This window comes from Haliotis asinina, chromosome 8, assembly GCF_037392515.1.
Source record: "Haliotis asinina isolate JCU_RB_2024 chromosome 8, JCU_Hal_asi_v2, whole genome shotgun sequence".
Classification (NCBI taxonomy): Eukaryota; Metazoa; Mollusca; class Gastropoda; order Lepetellida; family Haliotidae; genus Haliotis; species Haliotis asinina.
Window position 1 is genome coordinate 3,956,824 of NC_090287.1, and position 23,915 is coordinate 3,980,738.

Genomic DNA, 23,915 nt, shown 5'->3' on the forward strand with positions numbered 1-23,915 from the left:
TGTCCTACTTCCTTCTGTTAATGTTACTTTCCTCTGTTTAACCTTCCTGTTGTTGTGTCACTTTCACCTTTTTGGCTACTTTCCTTTAACTCATCTTCAAAGTGATCACCATCAGATACAAGTGCCTGAAGACTAACACCGCTCCATTTTACTTGTCATTTCTTCTGAACAGCCACAGACCAACAAGAACTCTTAGATCACAAGATAAAGATCTACTTATCACCAGACCATCTAGGACCAAATACGGGGACCGCTGCTTTGAATGTACAGCTCCCATGCTCCTCTATTCATCTTCTTTCTCCCTATTAATCTTACTTCTCCCTGTCCTTCTTACTCCTCCCTGTTCATCTTACTTCTCTCTATTCATGCTCGTTCGCTCTATTCATCTTACTTCCACTATCCATCTTACTTCTCTCTATGCATCTTACTTCTCTCTATTAATCGTACTTCTCTCTATCCATCTTTCTTCTCTCTATTCATCTTACTTCTCTCTATTTATCTCTCTTCCCTCTATCCATCTTACTTCTCTCTATCATCTTACTTCTCTCTATCCACCTTACTTTTCCCTATCCATCTTACTTCTCTCTCTCATCTTACTTCTCCCTGTCACCATACTTCTCCCTACCCACCTTGCTTCTCTCTATTCATCTTACTTCTCTCTATCCATCTTACTTCTCTCTATCCATCCAACTTCTCCCTTTCCATCTTACTTCTCCCTATTCATCTTACATTTCCCTATCCATCTTACTTCTCTCTATCATCTTACTTTTCACTATCCATCTTACGTCTCCTTATTCATCTTACTTCTCTCTATCCACCGTAGTTCTCTCTATCCATCTTACTTTCCCTATCCATCTTTCTTCTCTTTATTCATCTTACTTCTCTCTATTCGTGTTACTTTTCTCTATTCATCTTACTTCTCTCTATTCGTGTTACTTCTCTTTATCCACTGTACTTCTCTCTATCATCTCACGTCTCCCTATCCATCTTTCTTCTCTCTATCCATCTTACTTCTCTCTATCCATTTTACTTTCCTCAGTTTATTTTACTTCACCCTGTTCATCTTACTTTCTGATCGCAATTCTCTCTATTCATGTTATTTGTGTTTATTGATTTTACTTCAATCTATTCATTTCCATTTTCTCTAGCTGTCTTACTTCACTCTTGCCTTGCCCGTGATGCTATAAACCACTGGCCATCCGGGTTACAATCAGTCTTCAGCAAACACAAGTTTGTCGTAAGATTCTACTAAGGGGATCGAGTTGACAAATGTCACCGCATCAAAACTGTGTATATCTGTGCTCATGCTGTTGATCACTTTAAAAAATATTGGGGAATGTTAAGTTGCCATTCTTCAGGTGAACAACTGACATGCTTTTGCGTGTTTTTATGATGGGTGATTCCGATGGAATAGAGCACGTTTTCTCGATCGCATGGTTCCGCGATAGTGTTCCATGATGCAGGTTGTGGAATGGTCAGAATCGTACACTTTGTTGGATACAAATCGCATTATATTTGGGTTATTTTGACACAATAAAACGGCAAACAATCAGTGTTAACTTTTAACGGAAGAAAATGTTGTAACAAGGAATGACAAATGTTTCAAAAGTCTTCAAGAAGAGCGCACCTGACGTATGCGGATGATCCGCAAGGGGTCGTTCACAATCAGTTTCAGACTTTTAGCAGCCAGTATCTTCCCTGTGCATTGACGCAGGTGAGGATGATATTGTAAACGCTTCGCCCATTGTAGCCGTGTTCAGTGAGTAACAAAGCTGGGGATGTTGCCCGCCAGGGTAACACATTAATATTTATTAAGATCCTGCTATGCAAACCGAACAGCGTGTGAAACCTTCACTCATTGGCTGTTCTGTTACAAAAGAAACCCGTTAAAGCTGTCACTTGAAAAATCTCGCCAAGCAACTTCACAAGCTGCTCTCACCATCATTGGCATCTTTGGTTCAAATCAAAACGCCCCCTTCTCCAGAAAAAAACCCCAAACATTTCGTATGTGACCCGTTTCGTTGTGTGTCTTTGAGTGTCTGGGCTTTGCTACGTGAGTGCCTGTGTATGCTTGTGTCTAAATATGAAAACGTGTGTTCAGTGTGTTCATGTTATTGTGGGTGCCTCAGTGTGGATCTCATGCATGCCTACACTCACTCAGCCTCTCACCCCAACACACACACGCGCGCGCACGCAGGCGGGTGCGCGTCACTGGACTTTTGCTATATTTCCCACAAAAAAATTTAACAGACAGTAAAATATATTGATAGTTCCATGAAAATAAAGGTACAAGTTAGGGGTAATACATCTTACATATGTACATTTATGATCCAGCAGTCAGGAGTGGAAGCTGCGCTTCCTTATCACGATGGTGAAAGTTTGTCCATTACGTTGAGGACGCCGACTCCGATGTGGAACAGGCCACTTACTATGGTCATCCCGAACGCCCAGCCGAATGTAGAACTCGAAAGTTTAGAGCCGTAGATGATGATCCCGATGAGGATGAATCCCGCTGAAAGGGGAAGCAACAATAACTCTATGGATGAAGTAGGTGTGAGGAGCAGACAGTTGCTGATGGTTGCTGACGGTTACTGATGGTTGTTGATGTACATGGAAGCCTCCTAATCAGGACATGTCCCTACCAGTAAAGCAGCTAAAATATAACATGTAAACTGTTCAAATGGTACGTATTGATGGCAGTAGTCTTGTAATCTCGTGTAAAGACGAGATGCTGTGTAAGTAAAAGTGTCTTTTGACGTGGGGTCAAGGTGTGATGAACCAAATTGTCCCTAAAGTCGCATAGCCCTGAACAGAAGAGACAGTTCCATATCCTGAAGGTTGACTGTGGTGCTAACTGGTTTCTCCTTTGGTTTCTCAACCAGAAGATGTCACAAGTTCATCTTTTCTGATGTGTGTGCTTTTTTAGCACGAGCATTTCGTGCTGGATGTGCATTGATACCTGAGGCACAAATGTCTTCTCTTTTTTTTCAAAAGACACCTTTACAAGTTTTGTTTCTATTTGGACGACATATTAACATTCTTCTTATATAAAAAATGAAGTGCATGCATTCTTTCGGACGCCAGTTTATATCGCCGTTTTTATTATCAATATATTTAACCGTAAGTGAATTTAGACTACATCACAAGATATTCTGCAAGAGCTTTCCTTCTTTATCCGACTTAAGCCTGCTTTACATGGATGTGCTTTATGACAGCTGTATGTTTTGCACTAGGTGATTTTTCTGACAATTGTTCGTATAAAACAGCTGTAAGGTTCCATTGATACGAACCTGCAGCAAACGCCAGTCCAGTTGCTATGGTCTGGAGGTTCTTCTGGTCATTCTTCACATGTACGTACAGCACCATGAGCACAAAGCTACCGAGACAGGCCAGGAATCCCAGGATCTCCATCGCAATAACTCCTTTAGCCCAACCTGGTACTAAACACATGGTTGATGTCAGTGTGTGTACATTCAGTGATTGAAGTCTGCTGGGGAACATCATTTTAAATGGTAATATGATGACGGTGATAATTATGGTAATAATAAATTGTTGATCCATTAAGAACAAATGGTCTATCACATGTTTATACATTTGTGCCGGGGAAAAGTATTCAAAGTTACTCGGGTGATTACAGTAAGCATGTTTAAATCAATTTATATTCTACAAAAATCAAAGTGATAGTGACTTGTTTTCATACTAGCACGATATTATTTTCAGCTAAATGTCAAATATATGACAACATTAACTGAGTATTCTAATCTCCCCCGTCTACTTAATGGAATAACAGTTTTGTGTATTCATTTCCATGCAAAAAGGACTCGATGTAAATATTTGTTGCATATTTTGCATGTTTGAAGAATCGTACTAACTCGACAAGTTCCCATCGGTTCAAGCATGCAGCAATACATGTACACAAGTCCCGTGGTCAAATATGCTGTAATCCAAATGTGCTTTCGAAAACTCAGATTTCCCTGTTTAACGAAAACGTGTACAGAACAGAATTTTATCACTGTCTAAACTTTCTTACATTTAGAAGATTCTTAATAAACTGTTATTTACAAATATGTTCAATACAATATTTGGTTTGCTGATGGGAGTTATTGAAGTACTACTTACGTCCACATTGTACAACAGTTATACTTTACTTACGCAGGCCAGCTGGGAGCGACACACACTTCCCAAGGGCACAAGTCTGGAAGAGGCCTTGAGAAAGATTCGATCCCGCAATCCAGTATGGAGAGGGAAATCCGATAATGTCAGTTAAAAAACCTCCTACCGCCAATCCGAAAGCAATTCTTGAAAACTTGGATGCATCATTAAACCCCATGCCTCCAGTATAGAAGAAGTCAACTTGTATCGTGATTATGAGATTCCCAAACAGACGTGAGGGGCGGTATGTGTCGGCGTTATTGGGTGGGAATATTAATATATTAGGGATGTCGAAATAGTTTAAATGTGGCTTATTGTGAGTAGTGGCAGCTCTTCTCAACCAATGAGAGTCGACTAATTGCGTAATAGCAAGGACGCGTGAAGGCTGAAAAGGGCCTCCGGGTTTATGTCGCTTTATAGATCGGATTGCCTTCTCATTGGTGTAACATGGATCGTATTTTCCTTATTCATACAAAGCGACCCGAATACCATGTATTGTACGATGTCTGAAATATAGAAGATGATGGCATGATGTGTGCACGTGTTGGGGGAGCGGGGACGGGTGTCGGGGCGCAGGTTGCAAAGTTTAGATAGGGTGCATTTCCATTCACCCGTGAAAAGCATGTACATCGCTGGCTTCCTGCGAGTATAGCAATTGTCGGTGACTGTGTTTGCGGCTCCTTATCCTCATTACTTGTGTTACCTGGCTTCACCTTATCCCAAGTATTGCTTTCATAACTGCATAGATTAATTGTTTATACCCGTACATCTCCCTTGTCTTATATTTATACCTGAGCCGAGCCCTGGTTTGTCCAGTAGCCAGCTAAAGTGATAGTGAGTCCAGACCAGTCGTACGTGTCTGTGATGTCAATGAGATGTGAATGCATAGCCGCCAAGGTCGGGGACGTCAGAGCATGCACTGTGTTAGACGGACAATTTCTATCCCTGGCCTTCCATGGGTCACTTTTGTAAGCTGTGTGCACCATGTAGTGACATGTACTGTAATGAGGAGAAACCTGAGAAACAAGTAACACGATGAGGCTGACAGGAATACTTTTCAGGGAATACAAGGACTACGGAATGCCAGCGAAGACTTTGTGAAGACATGAGCTGACATGTCCAAACAAGAATGACAATATAACAGCATCAGCAATTATTGTGTGTGTATACGGTGTGTACATGTGTGGCTATTGTGTGTATATATGGTGTGTACATGTGTGGCTATTGTGTGTATATGGTGTGTACATGTGTGGCTATTGTGTGTATATATGGTGTGTACATCTGTGACTATTGTCTGTATATGGTGTGTACATGTGTGGCTATTGTGTGTGTATATATGGTGTGTACATGTGTGGCCATTGTGTGTATATATGTTGTGTACATGTGTGGCTATTGTGTGTATATATGGTGTGTACGTGTGTGACTATTGTGTGTATATATGGTCTGCACATGTGTGGCTATTGTGTGTATATGTGGTGTGTACATGTGTGGCTATTGTGTGTATATGGTGTGTACATGTGTGGCTATTGTATGTGTATATGGTGTGTACATGTGTGACTATTGTGTGTGTATATGGTGTGTACATGTGTGGCTATTGTGTGTATACATGGTGTGTACTTGTGTGACTATTGTGTGTATATATGGTGTGTACATGTGTGGCTATTGTGTGTGTATATATGGTCTTTACAAGTGTGGCTATTGTGTGTGTATATGGTGTGTACATGTGTGGCTATTGTGTGTGTATGTGGTGTGTACATGTGTGGCTATTGTGTGTGTATATATGGTGTGCACATGTGTGGCTATTGTGTGTGTATATGTGGTGTGCACATGTGTCACTATTGTGTGTGTATATATGGTGTGTACATGTGTGACTGTTATGTGTATATGGTGTGTACATGTGTGGCTATTGTGTGTATATGTGGTGTGTACATGTGTGGCTATTGTGTGTATATGGTGTGTACATGTGTGGCTATTGTATGTGTATATGGTGTGTACATGTGTGACTATTGTGTGTGTATATGGTGTGTACATGTGTGGCTATTGTGTGTATACATGGTGTGTACATGTATGACTATTGTGTGTATATATGGTGTGTACATGTGTGGCTATTGTGTGTGTATATGTGGTGTTTACAAGTGTGGCTATTGTGTGTGTATATGGTGTGTACATGTGTGGCTATTGTGTGTGTATGTGGTGTGTACATGTGTGGCTATTGTGTGTGTATATATGGTGTGCACATGTGTGGCTATTGTGTGTGTATATATGGTGTTTACAAGTGTGGCTATTGTGTGTGTATATGGTGTGTACATGTGTGGCTATTGTGTGTGTATGTGGTGTGCACATGTGTGGCTATTGTGTGTGTATATGTGGTGTGCACATGTGTGGCTATTGTGTGTGTATATATGGTGTGCACATGTGTGGCTATTGTGTGTGTATATATGGTGTGCACATGTGTGGCTATTGTGTGTGTATATGGTGTGCACATGTGTGGCTATTGTGTGTGTATATATGGTGTGCACATGTGTCACTATTGTGTGTGTATATGTGGTGTGCACATGTGTCACTATTGTGTGTGTATATATGGTGTTTACATGTATGACTGTTATGTGTATATGGTGTGTATATGTGTGGCTATTGTGTGTGTATATGGTGTGCACATGTGTGGCTATTGTGTGTGTATGTGGTGTGCACATGTGTCACTATTGTGTGTGTATATATGGTGTGTACATGTGTGGCTATTGTGTGTGTATATATGGTGTGCACATGTGTGGCTATTGTGTGTGTATGTGGTGTGCACATGTGTGGCTATTGTGTGTGTATGTGGTGTGTACATATGTGGCTATTGTGTGTGTATATATGGTGTGCACATGTGTCACTATTGTGTGTGTATATATGGTGTGCACATGTGTGGCTATTGTGTGTGTATATATGGTGTGCACATGTGTCACTATTGTGTGTATATATGGTGTGCACATGTGTCACTATTGTGTGTGTATATATGGTGTGCACATGTGTGGCTATTGTGTGTGTATATATGGTGTGCACATGTGTCACTATTGTGTGTATATATGGTGTGCACATGTGTCACTATTGTGTGTGTATATATGGTGTGCACATGTGTGGCTATTGTTACGGTATCAATACCGACGGTTCTATATTTCAGTGCTCACAAGGCCACTGGCCCACGATGACGACGATGATGATGACTTTACTCCCATTACATTTTTAAGTATTAATGTACATGGTCTCCGCAAAAGACTTGAAAATGCTGAATTTTAAAATTTAATTGAAACAAAAGAACTTACTGGTTTTCAAGAGACTAAAACTGACATATTAGATGATCTCCATATCCAATATATATGGGATCGGGTGGTCAGGCTCGATGACCTGGTTGACACGTATCATCGGTTCTCAGGATCGTCTGGTCCAGACTCGATTCTTTATAGACCGCCACCATATATCTTTAATATTGCTGAGTGCGACGTAAAACTAAACTCACTCACTCACTCACTCACTCACCAAGGCCACACCTTATACTTACATCATAGAACTAGATCGCCTAGAAGGAAAGTCACGTGGTATTGGAATTGCTGTTAGAAATAACGTATAAAAAATTCATTGATGTATTAGATAAGAAAATGATATGACAATGTGGGTAAAATATTATTCAAACTTGAGAATGGCATTTTTCTGGGAATTGTATATATCCCACTCGAAGGCTCTGAATTAGAAAGTTCTATTCTGGAAATGTTAACAATGAGAGATTATGTCACGCTAATGGATGACTTAACGCAAGATCAAGTACGTTATCTGATTATACTGAGTATGATAAGTTCTTCACCGAGGAGTTTGATGTTATGCGAAACTGAAGATATTTCTCCTGAAATGTATCTAAATAAGAACCATCTCCCATTTGAAAGGTCCTCACGGGATTATGGAAAAGTAAATAACTTTGGTTACAAATTGATAGATATTTGTAAAAATCTAAATTTGTTCATATTGAACAAAGATTCTGTATCGAAACCTAAACATTACAACGTAGAAAGGAAAGTTGAATATCCGCAAACCATAGATACTAATGAAGTAAATAGACTTACAGATCTTGCACATCGCTTGTTTTCCAACAATGCATACTTGTCGATTATAGACACGCCATATCAACCGTAGAAAAAACCTAACTAACCTTGATTCGGTAAAGAATGTAGACACTTAAGATTCCGATTCAATAAAGCTAAACGCCGAGCTAAAAAAATTTAACACCCCGCCAATGTTCAAAAACTCCGTGCAGAATCGAAAACTTACATCAAATATTTGTATAAATATATCCAAATCCATAAAACCTCACTCCAAAGAACGTCTAGAAATAATTTAAAGAAATCACCATAGCAATAATGGAACGCCCTGAAAGGTAGAAATTTCTCTGGAAATGGAAAATGTCCCACTATTGACTCTTTTATGATTATTATAAAGCTTCAAATGTCAACTGAAATGAGTCCACACACTGAAAAGGCAGTTTGTAATCTCGATTGTGGCATATTGAAATAAGATATCACTTTAGAAGAAATAAAGAGAACTGTTACAAAATTGAGGTAAATCCACTGGATTTATATAATGTTGAAAATGATCATATGATTGATACACTAGCCGCGTTTTACGTCGACTTCTTCAATCTCATACTTTCAACAGGGAAACTTCCCGAATTGGCTAATCGGTATTATAAAATCCGTACACAAAAACAAAGGCGGTAAAAATGACCCCAGTTCATACAGAACAACAGCAATCTTGAGTTGTGTGGAAAAATTGTTTACCTTTAATTTAAAGGCTAGACTTTCGGAATTTCTAGAAATGAACAATTTAATTACCGCAGCACAAGCTGGTTTCAGAAAGAACTTTACAGCAATAGATAGCATTTTTCTTTTACTTATGCTTGCTAATATGATGTTGACTCAAAAACAAAAACTCTTTTCAGCGTTTACTGATTTCACGAAAGCATTTGACACTGTTTGGAGACTTGATCTGTGAACGAAGATATAGAAGATTGGAATTCATGGTAAATTCTTTACCCTCGATACAAACATGTACGATAACATTAAATCAATTGTAAATTCAACAATGATTCCTCTTGTTATTTTCCTTGTGAAAAAGGTGTTCGCCAGAGAGAAAATTTGTTCCCGCTCTTTTTTTCAATCTGTTTTAACGATTTACAAAACCATCTCTATGAACGCGGCTACGATGGAGTTAAATTAGAGATGTTCAGTGAAAATGAACTACAAGTGTTCTCACAACTTATAGTACTATTATATGCTGATGATACTGTTCTTTTTGAAAAGCAAAGAGATCTTCAAAAGTCGTTAGACTCAGTTTATGATTATTGCGGAAACTGGAAATTAAACGTTAATTTATCAAAAACAACAGTCGTTGTCTTCGGTGCGGAGCCTGCTAAAACACGAGGATTAGAATTTAAATATGGAAATCGAAAATTAGATATCGTTGATGGCTATGAATATATATTTAGGAATAGAATTCCATAGAAATAAAAGAATGGCTACCGGTAGTAAACGAGTAGCAGCAAATACCACAAAAGCGATGTACTGTCTTTTAAAGAAAGCACAAAATGTAATTGTACCACTTCATTGTCTCATGTCAGCTTTTGGTCTTATGATATTACATACGGATCCGAAATATGGGGACATGAAAAACTAGAGCTTATCGAAAGTGTCCATTTAAAGTTTCTAAATGTTGCCTCCGGTCTAAGAAAATCCACCCCAAACTTTATTGCGAATTTGGTAGTACCTCCTTAAATATAAGAACCTGTATCTATATGTTGTCTTTTCGGCATAAACTCGCGTCTACTGAGATGATCAAACTATCTCATGTTTTATACCAATTTTATTAGTCATGACTATGAACAACACCCTACGGCATACCCTTGGTTACGTCGCCATATGGCTGGAACATTGCTGAGTGCGCCGTAAAACTAAACTCACCCACTCACTCACTTGGTTACACTCCATAAAACATTTATCTGAAATATATGTAAATCCCTCGACGTATTCTACAAAGTATTTAGTTTCAAAAGCAAAACAAATACTAACAGGTCAGTTTATTAAAAAATGGCAAAGAAGAGAAACGTTCCAGCTCTAAGGGATTCTGTTATTAATACTTTAAAAACACATTGTCCTAAATATCAGATTCTTTATTTCCAAACTCTACTCATCTTATTATTATTATTATTGGATATTTATATGGCGCACATATCCATGCAGGTATTGTTTGCTCAAGGCGCTGGTATTTGTTTCCCCGATCACTGGTTGTCCGTATCAGCGTCGCATCTTATTATCAATCTCACCTCATTGGGGAGTATACGGCTATTGCTGCCACTAGGCGCACCAAGTTTATTGTGGCTCTCTCATCCTAGCGAGGTACCCAGTTCACAGCTGGGTGGACTGGGACACATAGTCACAGTACTTTGTCCAAGTTTACTGCACGTTACTGTACCCGCAACTAGTGTATGCACGTATTCATGTAGCTACCATCTGATCATATGCCAGCGAATTCCTGGGTTCTTTTAAGTTCACAGGGTTGTGTACTGCACACTAGGGGTTGTGACAACACGGAAAGATTCTGCACACAAAGTTGACTCCAAGGTTTTAACACCCGGTCACAGGCGGACTAGACTGCTTTTTCGAAATGTAGAACCTCAAATGTAAACCTTCCGATCGATTCTGACAGATGGCGACCCGTGAAGGTCCTGGGGTAGAATAGGCCTTCAGCAACCCATGCTTGCCATAAAGGGCGACTCAGCTTGTCGTAAAAGGGGACTAACGGGATCGTGTGGTCAGGCTCGCTGACTTGGTTGACACATGTCATCGGTTCCCAATTGCGCAGATCGATGCTCATGTTGCTGATCACTGGATTGTCTGGTCCAGACTCTATTATTTACAGACCGCCGCCATATAGCTTGAATATTGCTGAGTGCGGCGTAAAACTAAACTCACTCACTCACTCACTCTGACAGATGGCAGAACATACCGAGAGAGGAAAGAGTATGTAGACCCCCCCCCCCCCCAACTCTTACCAAGGTAATCAAGGTAATATCGCCTGTAGTCAATTTTAAACGTTTCATCTGTTTATCTTAGCAATTGTGTAACTCTCACTAAATTGCTACGTAAATAACTCATCATCATAACGCATGCTTATATTTATGTACATATGTATATTATTATCTGCTCTTGTACCACCGATGCTGGCTTTATGAGACTAAAGAGGTAATCGTCAGACTTTACACCGAACTGAAACCTCTGACACCACAGCCCATTGTCACAGCACAAGGGAGACTACATACATATCTGATGTGAGCAGCGAATTGAGAAACATGATGCATGCTTAAACTACTCACAAGGACTTGTGAAATACTGTCGCAATAAATTCATACTTCGTGTAGTGTTGTATTGCAATATTAATCCGTCCCTTGTTTGAACACTTGAACAATTACAGAGGGACTTTACCCAAATAACGCCCTAAGTGGACTATGACACTGATTAATCGCATAGTTTGTCACGTGTGTGGATACCAGGTGGCTCGAGGTGGCTTTTATATGATCAAGTGTATTCTCGACAATCTTATTATGAGCAGCGATGTTCACAACTGCTGGACTATGACATGCTATCAGACTGACAGTTTATTTCACCGCCAATGAGCCTGACCCCCAGACAGCTTTGGTCGTCCCTGATGACCAGTATTGTGAGATATTGACGACTGAGGTGTTATACCATAGGGCGTCTTGATGTGACATTGAGACATAATAATGATCAATATAGTTACGTTTATACCTAGAGTTGACGGTGATTGTAGGAGATAGATACATGCATTGTTTCCTGATACCCACATTCTTGGTAATAATTGTGATGGCCGTAGTTCTTGCTGAACCATACACACGTCAATAATATTCTGACATTATGAACATCATCTTGGCGATAGATGAGATGCTAGACAATGCGTGACCGCAGCTATACGAGCCTTGGGATGTCGTCAATCTGAGGTCCAACATGTTGCAGACGGAGTCGACTGCAGATCGTTCAAGGCGCGTAACGCCAAACGTTAGGTTATGTCATCGCTGCAACCTCTAGGGGTAGAGTGTCAGCAACGGCATTCAGGAATGTATCTAGACGAGTCAACACAGGACATGTCCTGGACCAATTTCACCTCAGTCAACGTTTATGATGTGTCTGCAAACATGACAGATTCAACAAGAGGCGATAGAAAATGTCGTCTTCGTTGACGAGACTCGAATTCTAATATTTACGGTACTGAAACGTACCTTTGCGATATAATGCCTTCTGTGTGTTTCTTATAGTTGATTAGATCATTATGTTTATTACATAATTTCATACAAGCAGCTTCAGGCCCCGTGTATGTTTAGAGCGTGAGACTGAACCACCCACTTCATCAAGTATATGTAGAACCAGTTCAATGTCTTGCAAACTCAGAAACAATGCAAAACATCGGTAAGTCCAATCTGACCATATTTGGAGCATTAAAGGCATATAGAGACAGGGGACATGGTAACGGCCACTTGACCATGAAAGTATTTCTTCTTGAATGACCTCATATGCAAATATTTTAAATTCTGATGATGCCAAGTATATCACACACTTCAATAACAGAGAGCTGGGGTAGCCCAGTGTTTAAGGCGTTCGGATGTTACGTCGAATCAGTATGGGAACAATATGTGAAGCCCGTTCATGGGGATATTGTTGGGACAGTGTTAAAATAAAACCGTACTCAATTATAGGTATTATCCTTTCTATGATACTTAATTTCTACGGTCGTGTTTTAGGAGTGAATACTTATGAACAAACAAAGAAGTTTTGTCTTGCGAACTGCGTTGTGTTAACGTTTCTCGTAATGGCATTTTAAATTGTGACGTATGGAAGGAATGTCTTTCTTCATGTCACCGTTTTCACTTTCCCTGTTTCAAAGTGTTTCAAGGTATTTTCCCTTTATGTTTTAACAGCTATGTCAGGTGTGTGTAAGCTGCAAACTTTGGAATGCTTCAAGGCTATATCATGTACATTTTTATCATAAATATATATGAGGTGTGTGAACACATCTATAAGCTGCGATATCTATATATAAGCGATATCATGTAGATATTTACCAGACATGTCAGGCATGTTAACACCTGGTGTCTGACAGGCATCTGTCAATGAGTCGGCCTGTAATCATAATGTGCAAGTATTCATTTCTCCTGGCTTTTCCTTTGGATGGTTTGGAAGCTTTTTAAATACTCAGAGATTATCAATATTACAAAACCCGGATGCTCATGTTCATTAAAGCTTTATTAAAAGCACAGGGGGTGGAGAGGTAGCCTACTGGCAAAAAAGGGCCAATAAGAACATATAAGAACCGGTTTCGACTCCAGACATGTCCCCTCAGGTTGTGAACAAATAAAGCCAAACTGTTCCCTAATCATAAATACAAGCGACAAACTCTATCCTAATTCATAAGAAACACCCGATAAAAGCAGAGTCCTATTGGACAATTCCACCTCACACGTCTTTATACATCACTTCAAACATTAAGGGCATCAGGTGTTCGTTAAAAGGTGTCCTGTTTCATCGATGAGTCTCATGTATAATACTCCCATCAATGTTGATAAAAGTGATGCAAACACATTCAGTATCTGGTAAGAAGAAAATATTCGCAATTGCAACTTGGACGTATACAAGATCACACTGATCCTAAACCATCGTTAGTTTCACTGTCGTCACATCGTTCCATCCAAATCGGTGAAGATATTTTTCAGGAAAATGTCATATCTAAATAAAAATCCGACCTGTTAGATTGCAACATTTACACCTGAAAGTGTAACTTGTGACAATCGACCAACAGTTGATCAAGAAGTTGGTATATGTATTCAAAGGTATGTTTGAATGATACGTCCTAATAGTGGCAATTTCAGATGATATTGAAACATTCAAAAACATTTTCAAAATTCACACAGCTCCCCTAAACTTTCAATATTACTGGTACATCAAAACAAGCAATTCAGTTGGTGCTGACTTGAAGTGATGCTCCACACTCGACGAAACGTAAAACATCTGATTTCTTGAAGCCCTCCTTATTCACACAGCATACCGACCAAGTTCAGTGTACAATGGATATACAGAGTATTAAATTGTAGATCCGGTTGATTTCCTTTACAATGTGCAAGACCGTTCGACCCATGCCAGTATAAGTATGAAGTCGGAGAACACAATTCATGTTGCCCTTTCCTAAAGCTTGCTGCGATTTTCTTAAAGCCAAGCGTATGGATTGAGAAGCGTTCAACCAGCGACGACATCAACGGCCAGATCAACACCAGCGGCCAGATACAGCATACTGCTCAGAAGTGTCAGAGTGAAAGACCCATTTAGGTCATAACCGACCAACATGTCCTCTTCCTTTGATTTGATGCCAAAGATGATGATCGCTGTCAAGGTGACTCCGGCTGCAACACATGGTACAACATTGTACGTCTGGGAAACTGGACAACAGGACACGCCAGGGCAGCTGGACAAAAGTGGACGCCTAGGAAGGGGGCCAAACAGGCTACGTATTGGAAGTGGGACAACAGGGTACCCCTGGGAACTAGGACAATATGGTACGTAAGGGAAGCGGAACAAACACGGTACCTCAGGGAAGGGGGACGATAGGGTACATCTAGGAAGGGGGACAAACAGGGTACGTATGGGAAGTGGCACAAACAAGCTACGTGGTACTTGTTGGAAGGGGGATGAGAAGAGAGACAAATTGAGTACGTATACGAAGGGGGGACAAACAGGGTACGTATACGAAGCTGACAACTGGGTACGCCTGGGAAGGGAGTCAAACAGAGTACGCCTGGCAAGGGGGACAGACAGGGTACGTATTAGGAGGAAGACAACGTGGTACGTCCGAGGAGAGAGACAATAGGGTACGTCTGGGAAGACTGACAAAAGGGTACGTCTGCGAAGTGGGACAGCAGGGTACATATAGGAAAGAGGACAAACAGGTTACACCTGGGAAGGTTGACAATGAAAGTATTGTATGTGACACAAATTCACTTAAAGGGTTCCAACGCCACTTTTAATCTAGTTGTTATTTATTGTCAGCGGAAAGCCCGGAAAGTCCAGTAAGTATTGGCAGAGTACAAAGCAAAACACTGCAAATAAGGTATGGTCAACCGTTACAGTTCTATACGGAGTGAGTAATCTAATGTAGGACCGGCACAGAGCAGGAGCAACGATTCCTGTTGAGACCCATAAAAGTCGAAGCCGATATATAACCCTGATGTAAAAGAATAAGGTGAGCAACAAATTGGATTGCTTCTGTTTGGCTTTTCTTTCCAAAGATTTCGCCATTCAAATTCCATACCTGCAGCTAAAGTCAGGAACAGACTGATGACCTTGAGGCGCCTGCTGTGAGGCGCGGTTGCCACGTGCAGCAGGATCATGATGCAGCCTACAACGCCGCTGAAGAATCCCAGAATAGTGAACGCCTGCACAGCCACCAGCCAGCTCATGCCCATTGCGACATCTACAGACAACAGGCACAGTGTCATATGTCACATAACCAACCCGCTGGAAACACACATACTGCCGCTACTGTCAAACTGTTTAATCATATGGTAATTGTTTCATGGAATACATTATGTGTACAGGTTGAAAGGACTACATATAGACATACGCACAAATACAAGTTTTTTAAAATACAACAAATGGGAAATTTGAACTCGGAAGGACAACTTGGGTGTCATTTGGTTAGGTTCTAGCAGGATAATTGCAGGAGTATTTAAAGGCGTATGTCAATAGTATACTGCTTATTTGCCGGTCTGTTTCCTTATGCATATGCATCAGAATTTCTGCTCGTTTTCGGAAAATCAAAACTAGGTAATTTGTACAATACGCTTCATCTAATACCGTTCAATAACCATCAAATGGCCAATTTCATTTCACTGATTTCCCTACACCTAATGTTGAAATATAGGCAACAAGTCAGACCGCCTGAACTTTATGACTGATTTACCTACACCTAATGTTGAAATATAGGCAACAAGTCAGACCGCCTGAACTTTGTGACTGATTTACCTACATCTAATGTTGAAATATAGGCAACAAGTCAGACCGCCTGAAGTTTGTCATATTTATGTATGAAAATTCAGAGTACAAAAGCTCTCTTCGCGGTTGCTGACAGTCAACTTTCCAATAATGAACTTCCGTTCATTTTCCTAACTGCTCCAGTTTTCATATTTTACAACTTTTGAGGCACAATTGAGCATACTCTATTAAACAAGATTTCGATGAAGGTTACAGCATTCAAGGTCCCAATAAAGAGTTCAACAAGGATTATGGTCGATATTTCCAAGCTGAAGGCATCAGTGCCCAAAAGTGATGTCCGATACAATTGCCTATTTTGACCTATACCATAAGTTCCGGATTTGTTTTCAGGTGACCTGTGACACCTATCTAGTCTATCTAGGCAAGATACGCTCGCCTTTTCGCCGAACCTGGTATCAGATTTTCATAAACACATGCTCTCTCGTCATCGTGTTTCACCATGTTAATCACTGAGCTGACCTATCCGGATTCTACCATTTACAGTGACCGGCACTTGCAGCAAGGTATGTACAAATATACACAATCAACCCCAGCACTGAGTGACCAGCTGATACCAAATATTGACGTTGAAAACCACAAACACGTGGTAAAGCGTGTTTCCAGACAAGTGATAGAAGCTATAAGTAACTGAAGTGTGTTAATTCATCAAATACGTGTTATTAGTCACCAATTACGTGTTATTAGTGTACATGTTATTTGTCACCAATTACGGGTTATTGGTGTTATTAGTCACCAATTACGGGTTATTGGTGTTATTAGTCACCAGTTACATGTTATTTGTGTTATTAGTCACCAGTTACGGGTTATTGGTGTTATTAGTCACCAATTATGTGTTATTAGTGTTATTAGTCACCAGTTACGTGTTATTAGTGTTACTAGTCACCAATTACAAATGACCACTTGATATATGTTATTCCACTTTCTGTTAATTCGGAAACTAGCCGATATACAATATACATTATACATAACTGCTGCCGACTAGAGATGTTATAATATGGCATGATATATCCTGAATACATAGTAATATTATGATTCACAACACGTTTACCACCCATGTGTTTCTGTCAATAAATGCATGAAAAATTGTCGATATCTACAGATCATAACTTAAGGAAAACATCAAATTAAGTAAGTTTATTACCCTAAACTCCCAGGCTATGTTGTATAAGGGGTTGGGTATTAAAAATGACAGGTGAGACGTACACAGTATTCATCTGGACAGTGGGTCTTGTGACCCATCAGATATAACATTATTACATCGAAATGCATGCATGTTGTGTTTTGTATTTATAGGAACTATGTTTTGTTTTACGAAGACACAAGACTCACATTCCGATGTGCTGAATACGGTACAGAGCCTGCCCCAGGAACAGGCTCGAAACAAGCCTACATTTGTTTCTGTGAGAGCGCCGGTAACTTCAAGAGTCTTTGTCAACCAGTAGGGTGTTGGAAATCCCGCGATGTCAAACAACACGGCAACAAGGGAAATTCCCATCCCCACTTTCGACAATGTTGATGGTTCAGAAAACGCCATTTTCCTGTTGGAAGAAACATTATATACAGAGAATTCAAAAACAGCTGGGAAATGGCATCACAGAACAGTGACTCACTGCATCTATATTACGGCTGTTTGTAAAGAAAGCGACTCGTCCAGCAGACCACTGGTTGACAGTATGAACACAGATCCACCATGCTGGGGTACGAACAACGCAGTCACACACTGTCGTCTCTGAGTCCTCATTGCTCGGATCACTCGACATGCATGGGGACTGGATGACTCTTTGGTTCAGAGGTCAAAGACCCGAAATATCAACACTAGACACGACAGGTCGGATCCGTTTCTTGACGCTGACGTGGTGCTATGCTTTCTCGACATTCGAGATTGATATAAGAGAGAATCAATTCCTCTATGTAAAAAGATATTATAGGACTACGAACATTTTAACAGTAACACTCTGACAAAGACAAACGCCAGTCACAGTGAATTTAAGCCAGAGGGGGTGATGGTGGATCCGCCTATGTTATAATAAACTTTGAGGAAAAAAGGATTAGGATCAGGACCCTGGATGGCATGTAGTCATTTGAACAAACAAAGTGCTCCTTAACTTGTATTGAGTAGAATGCATGGAATATTATATCTGCATGGTATTAATGAGGCTTTGAACAGTGTCCCTTTTCACGGCGTGTCAGCGAGAAAGCGCGTGATGTGTAGTGATCCAAGCCTCACCCGTGCAGTATATTGGTGAAACCGGAAGGGATGTGCTGCTGATAAATCTAGTCCGGATCAGAGCAGAATTGACGATCATGCGTTGCTGGAAAACCTATTGGAGACGGACGCAACTGTGTACTGATATTGACTACGCCATTCGATGTTTAGCCAACTCTAATTCCGAAGTCAGTTTTCACGCTTATCTGAGATAGGTTTGCGGGATAAGAACGAGTGAATATTAACAGATGAATACGTTTATGTTTGAGAGGTTGATGCACGATAGTAATTAGTGTTGTGTGGTTAGTAATCTACTGCAAGTTTGTAAACATCTGATACTGCTAAACACAGACAAACATAGTCCGCTTTGAACGTCAGTACACTGCACAATCAAGTCATAAAGGAAGGGATTTATTCCATGGAAACTCATTTACACACCGAGTACTTATTGCCTCTATAGTTACCCATACCTGTCGTACAGACGATTAAATGAATGTGGTTGTAGACACTGACCGAGTTAATGGATGTGGATGTAGATAGTGACCGAATTAATGGATGTGGATGTAGATACTGACCGAATTAATGGATGTGGATGTAGACACTGACCGAGTTAATGGATGTGGATGTAGATAGTGACCGAATTAATGGATGTGGATGTAGATACTGACCGAATTAATGGATGTGGATGTAGATACTGACCGAGTTAATGGATGTGGATGTAGATACTGACCGAGTTAATGGATGTGGATGTAGATACTGACCGAGTTAATGGATGTGGTTGTAGACACTGACCGAGTTAATGGATGTGGTTGTAGATACTGACCGAGTTAATGGATGTGGGTGTAGATACTGACCGAGTTAATGGATGTGGTTGTAGATACTGACCGAGTTAATGGATGTGGATGTAGATACTGACCGAGTTAATGGATGTGGGTGTAGATACTGACCGAGTTAATGGATGTGGATGTAGACACTGACCGAATTAATGGATGTGGATGTAGACACTGACCGAGTTAATGGATGTGGATGTAGACACTGACCGAATTAATGGATGTGGATGTAGATACTGACCGAGTTAATGGATGTGGGTGTAGATACTGACCGAATTAATGGATGTGGATGTAGACACTGACCGAGTTAATGGATGTGGATGTAGACACTGACCGAATTAATGGATGTGGATGTAGACACTGACCGAGTTAATGGATGTGGATGTAGACACTGACCGAATTAATGGATGTGGGTGTAGATACTGACCGAGTTAATGGATGTGGATGTAGACACTGACCGAGTTAATGGATGTGGATGTAGACACTGACCGAATTAATGGATGTGGATGTAGATACTGACCGAGTTAATGGATGTGGGTGTAGATACTGACCGAATTAATGGATGTGGATGTAGACACTGACCGAGTTAATGGATGTGGATGTAGACACTGACCGAGTTAATGGATGTGGATGTAGACACTGACCGAGTTAATGGATGTGGATGTAGATACTGACCGAATTAATGGATGTGGGTGTAGATACTGACCAAGTTAATGGATGTGGATGTAGACACTGACCGAATTAATGGATGTGGATGTAGATACTGACCGAATTAATGGATGTGGATGTAGACACTGACCGAATTAACGGATGTGGATGTAGACACTGACCGAGTTAATGGATGTGGATGTAGATAGTGACCGAGTTAATGGATGTGGATGTAGATACTGACCGAGTTAATGGATGTGGATGTAGATACTGACCGAGTTAATGGATGTGGATGTAGACACTGACCGAGTTAATGGATGTGGATGTAGATACTGACCGAGTTAATGGATGTGGGTGTAGATACTGACCGAGTTAATGGATGTGGATGTAGATACTGACCGAATTAATGGATGTGGATGTAGATACTGACCGAATTAATGGATGTGGGTGTAGATACTGACCGAGTTAATGGATGTGGATGTAGACACTGACCGAATTAATGGATGTGGATGTAGACACTGACCGAGTTAATGGATGTGGATGTAGACACTGACCGAATTAATGGATGTGGATGTAGACACTGACCGAGTTAATGGATGTGGATGTAGATACTGACCGAGTTAATGGATGTGGGTGTAGACACTGACCGAGTTAATGGATGTGGATGTAGATAGTGACCGAATTAATGGATGTGGATGTAGATACTGACCGAGTTAATGGATGTGGATGTAGACACTGACCGAGTTAATGGATGTGGATGTAGACACTGACCGAATTAATGGATGTGGATGTAGATAGTGACCGAGTTAATGGATGTGGATGTAGATACTGACCGAGTTAATGGATGTGGATGTAGATACTGACCGAGTTAATGCATACTCCGATGGCATGAGATGTGTACACGAGATGAGTTAGTAGTTTTTCGTATTAAGACTCGAGTAATAACAGACCGTGGTAACAGACCGTCATTACAGACTTTGGTTACAGACCGTCAATACAGACTTTGGTTACAGACCGTCATTACAGACTTTGGTTACAGACCGTCATTACAGACTTTGGTTACAGACCGTCATCACAGACTTTGGTTACAGACCGTGGCTACAGAGTTGGAATATTGCTGCGTGAAGGGTCTAACAGAAACAAACATCATTGTGTGAACACATGAACGGGCTACAGCAACCACTCATGTTAGCTACTCTATTGATCCTATACGGCCAGATATGGCCTATACATTAGAAACAGTAGTAGAATAAGCGTACGTATATCGAACTAAGTCTACATCTGTGACTGATAACTGTATCCCTCCAGCCGAGATGTCAGATGTAGGCATTTCAATATATTGGTGACGATGAGTAAAGATAGTGGCTGATAAAAACATTTCACTCACCTCCTCTGTCTCTAGCCTATTTCTACATCTACAAAGTGTAAGTTTAAACGTTAAAATTGGTGAAAGCTAGGGACTATGCATCGATCTTAGTTGTGTTGTGGTAACTGTTGTGCAGCGTTATGAATCGACTTAGATCAAAAGATCCCGTCCTGTGACTGAAAGGGCTATCGACTAATGGCGACCATATGTTGATATGCTACACATTCAATTGTGTCATTACTCCAGTTTTCTCCTCTTCATGGCAATGTGTGGCTAGTTCCGAGAATAGAGCACACGCTGCTGCTCCATTTTGATGTGCGCATATATTTAGGACATAAAATTCATGGATGTCAACTTTATTTCTATAAGGAGTAAAACCTTACGTTACTCCTTTGTCAGATGAAGGCATGTACATTGACATCCATTACCTCCCCCCTTAAAGGTGTACCATTAGACTAAGGTTTAGTCTCTGAATATATATGAATTTGATAGTAACAAATAAACCCTTTTTAATTGAAGAGGAGCCCCAGAGAGACCAGAGAATCAGAACCTAAGGACGTCTAGACTTGCTGGCTTTAGCACTGCAGAGAAGGTTTGGCAGTAGGTCAGTCCCAATCAGTCTGAGTTACCTGAAGGTCTAACAAAGAAGCATTGTGTAGGTGTGTTGTGTACCGGTCACTGGGATGTGTATCATCTGTTGTGTCTTGTCACGTGAAGTGTGCTCCATTTTTTACGTCACCGAGAGCAGGCCTTCATCACTGGCGTCACCGAGAGTATTGTTCATTATTGACGTCACCGAGAGTCTGTCACCAAATCCATTAAGTCTTTGTGAGTTATCCGCCGCTTCTATAGCGAAGTGGTTCATTGATGTGGTTACGAGGGTGTCATGACGATTGCACGTTTGTCTTGAATATTCTTAACATTTGTTGATAAATCTTTTGCAATGTAGACACGGTGGTCAGACACGGTAGGTTTGGGTTTTTTTTAATGTAAATTAGTTTCGATGTGATTACCAATGTCAAGTTGTGGTTAAAATCACTTTCCGTAACTGCCACGAAGATCTTTATTAATTCAGTAATAGTACAGTCAATATGGCACACTCAGAGCTGATATTTTACACCTAAACTACAGTAATCATTGGGAGTACCATTTGTACTATATATTATAGTAAACAGATTGATCAATGGCAGGTAGAATGGCGAGTAGCTATGGTGAACTGAAATCTGAAACAAACTCTACAAAAAGAAAAGCAAACGCAGAAAAATGGAAACATATGGTGGATAGGTAGAGCAGCGTCGAGTATTACCAAATGGCAAATAGCATATCCAGCCTTTGCCTGTTATGCTTCATTATATGAAGGGATCTGTAATACCAACAAAGAGCCGTTCAGTGAAGTCCAACGAGTACAGAAGATTAATATACTCTTTCTTCGTTTCTGGTATTAACATTATATAAAGTTCAGCAACAGCAACAAGGAAGAAGTCCTGGGGTGTCTTTTCCTGGTCACAGGAACATCAAGTGCTCGTTATGATATGACAGATCTAGAATTTGCACATGGAAGTAATGTATCTGCATCGGCTAAAAATTATCAGGTTGGTTGGTTGGCTGGCTGGTTGGTTGGTTGTTTAACGCCGCGGTTTTTCTTTATTCCAGCTATATGTCGTCGGTCGGAGAAACCGGCGATCAACAGCATTAACATCGATCTACGCAATTGGGATACAATGACTTGTATCGACCATGTCAGCGAGCCAGGTCGCCAGTTCTAACCCGGATGTTCAAGGTTAACCAATATCAGGAAGTATTATATTTGTATAGGACGAATTGATGTAAATGTGCTGAAAGTCTAACAATGACGTAATTTACACAACATACGCCCCCCAATTCCAAATACGTCAACAACTGTTAATTTGAAACGTCACTATAGTCTGATCAGGATAACCGAGGCAACTGAGTGCTACATAAAACTCCCGTAAAAAAGTGTAACAAAGAGACAACAACAGAAGTACAAGGAGATGGATGTTTTATTCCAAGCAGGACATCTGTTGCAAGATAAGCCCAGAGTAACGTTAGGACCAGAGTGACGTTAGGACCAGAGTGACGTTAGGACCAAACTGTCTAGGGTGTGCACTGGACTGCGGCTGAGGCTGTGTCTGTGTCTCCGTTTGGCTCTGTTCTTCTGCCTCCCTCCTTTTTAAGACTCGGAGTCCTACGTGCTTCATGTCCCTTGACCTGTCCGACCGACGCTGCCACTGGCCCAGGGTCAACAAGGCTGACTTAGTTACAAAAGCAGAAAACATGATTTCTACTTCTTCACTATTTTACACAGAACAGTTCATAACAATATAACTATGTTTGCTGTGTAGTATTAAATAAATTATGCTTATGAAGACTGCTGTTGCAAGAATAAATTATATGAATATTTCGTGATTTCCTATGTTATATTACGTACAATCGTTCGATGGACTGTTTGGTATTTGTTTAAGACAAACATTTTCAATACACTGGTGCAAAATTATTAACATTCTCGGTAAAATTTACGGACAGATGGTAAGGAGTTTAAAAGGTTGCCACAC

At 40.5% G+C, this 23,915-nt stretch overlaps 2 protein-coding genes across 2 annotated transcripts; both read right to left on the reverse strand.

The window, feature by feature from the left end:
• Window positions 1-643: 643 nt before the first annotated feature.
• On the reverse strand, window positions 644-4,502 carry LOC137294617 (uncharacterized). Its single transcript, XM_067825675.1, has 3 exons — window positions 4,153-4,502; window positions 3,291-3,440; window positions 644-2,512 (listed from the first exon to the last, which is right to left on the reverse strand). The coding sequence occupies exons 1-3, from the start codon at window positions 4,328-4,330 to the stop codon at window positions 2,364-2,366; spliced, it is 477 nt and encodes a 158-aa protein (XP_067681776.1). The 5' UTR covers window positions 4,331-4,502; the 3' UTR covers window positions 644-2,363.
• Window positions 4,503-14,480: 9,978 nt separating this feature from the next.
• On the reverse strand, window positions 14,481-17,826 carry LOC137294060 (uncharacterized). Its single transcript, XM_067824989.1, has 3 exons — window positions 17,622-17,826; window positions 15,550-15,711; window positions 14,481-14,644 (listed from the first exon to the last, which is right to left on the reverse strand). The coding sequence occupies exons 1-3, from the start codon at window positions 17,824-17,826 to the stop codon at window positions 14,481-14,483; spliced, it is 531 nt and encodes a 176-aa protein (XP_067681090.1).
• Window positions 17,827-23,915: the final 6,089 nt, after the last annotated feature.

Excerpts from the sequence above, each read along its gene's own strand:
- LOC137294060 (XM_067824989.1), bottom strand. The coding sequence starts at position 17,826 with ATGGCGTTTTCTGAACCATCAACATTGTCGAAAGTGGGGATGGGAATT. Across the intron at positions 15,712-17,621 it reads CGTATTCAGCACATCGGAAT|ATGTCGCAATGGGCATGAGC; the intron begins GTGAGTCTTGTG and ends TGTTGTCTGTAG. Across the intron at positions 14,645-15,549 it reads GTTCCTGACTTTAGCTGCAG|CCGGAGTCACCTTGACAGCG; the intron begins GTATGGAATTTG and ends CATGTGTTGCAG.
- LOC137294617 (XM_067825675.1), bottom strand. The coding sequence starts at position 4,330 with ATGGGGTTTAATGATGCATCCAAGTTTTCAAGAATTGCTTTCGGATTG. Across the intron at positions 3,441-4,152 it reads GTCGCTCCCAGCTGGCCTGC|TACCAGGTTGGGCTAAAGGA; the intron begins GTAAGTAAAGTA and ends CCATGTGTTTAG. Across the intron at positions 2,513-3,290 it reads TGGACTGGCGTTTGCTGCAG|CGGGATTCATCCTCATCGGG; the intron begins GTTCGTATCAAT and ends TTCCCCTTTCAG.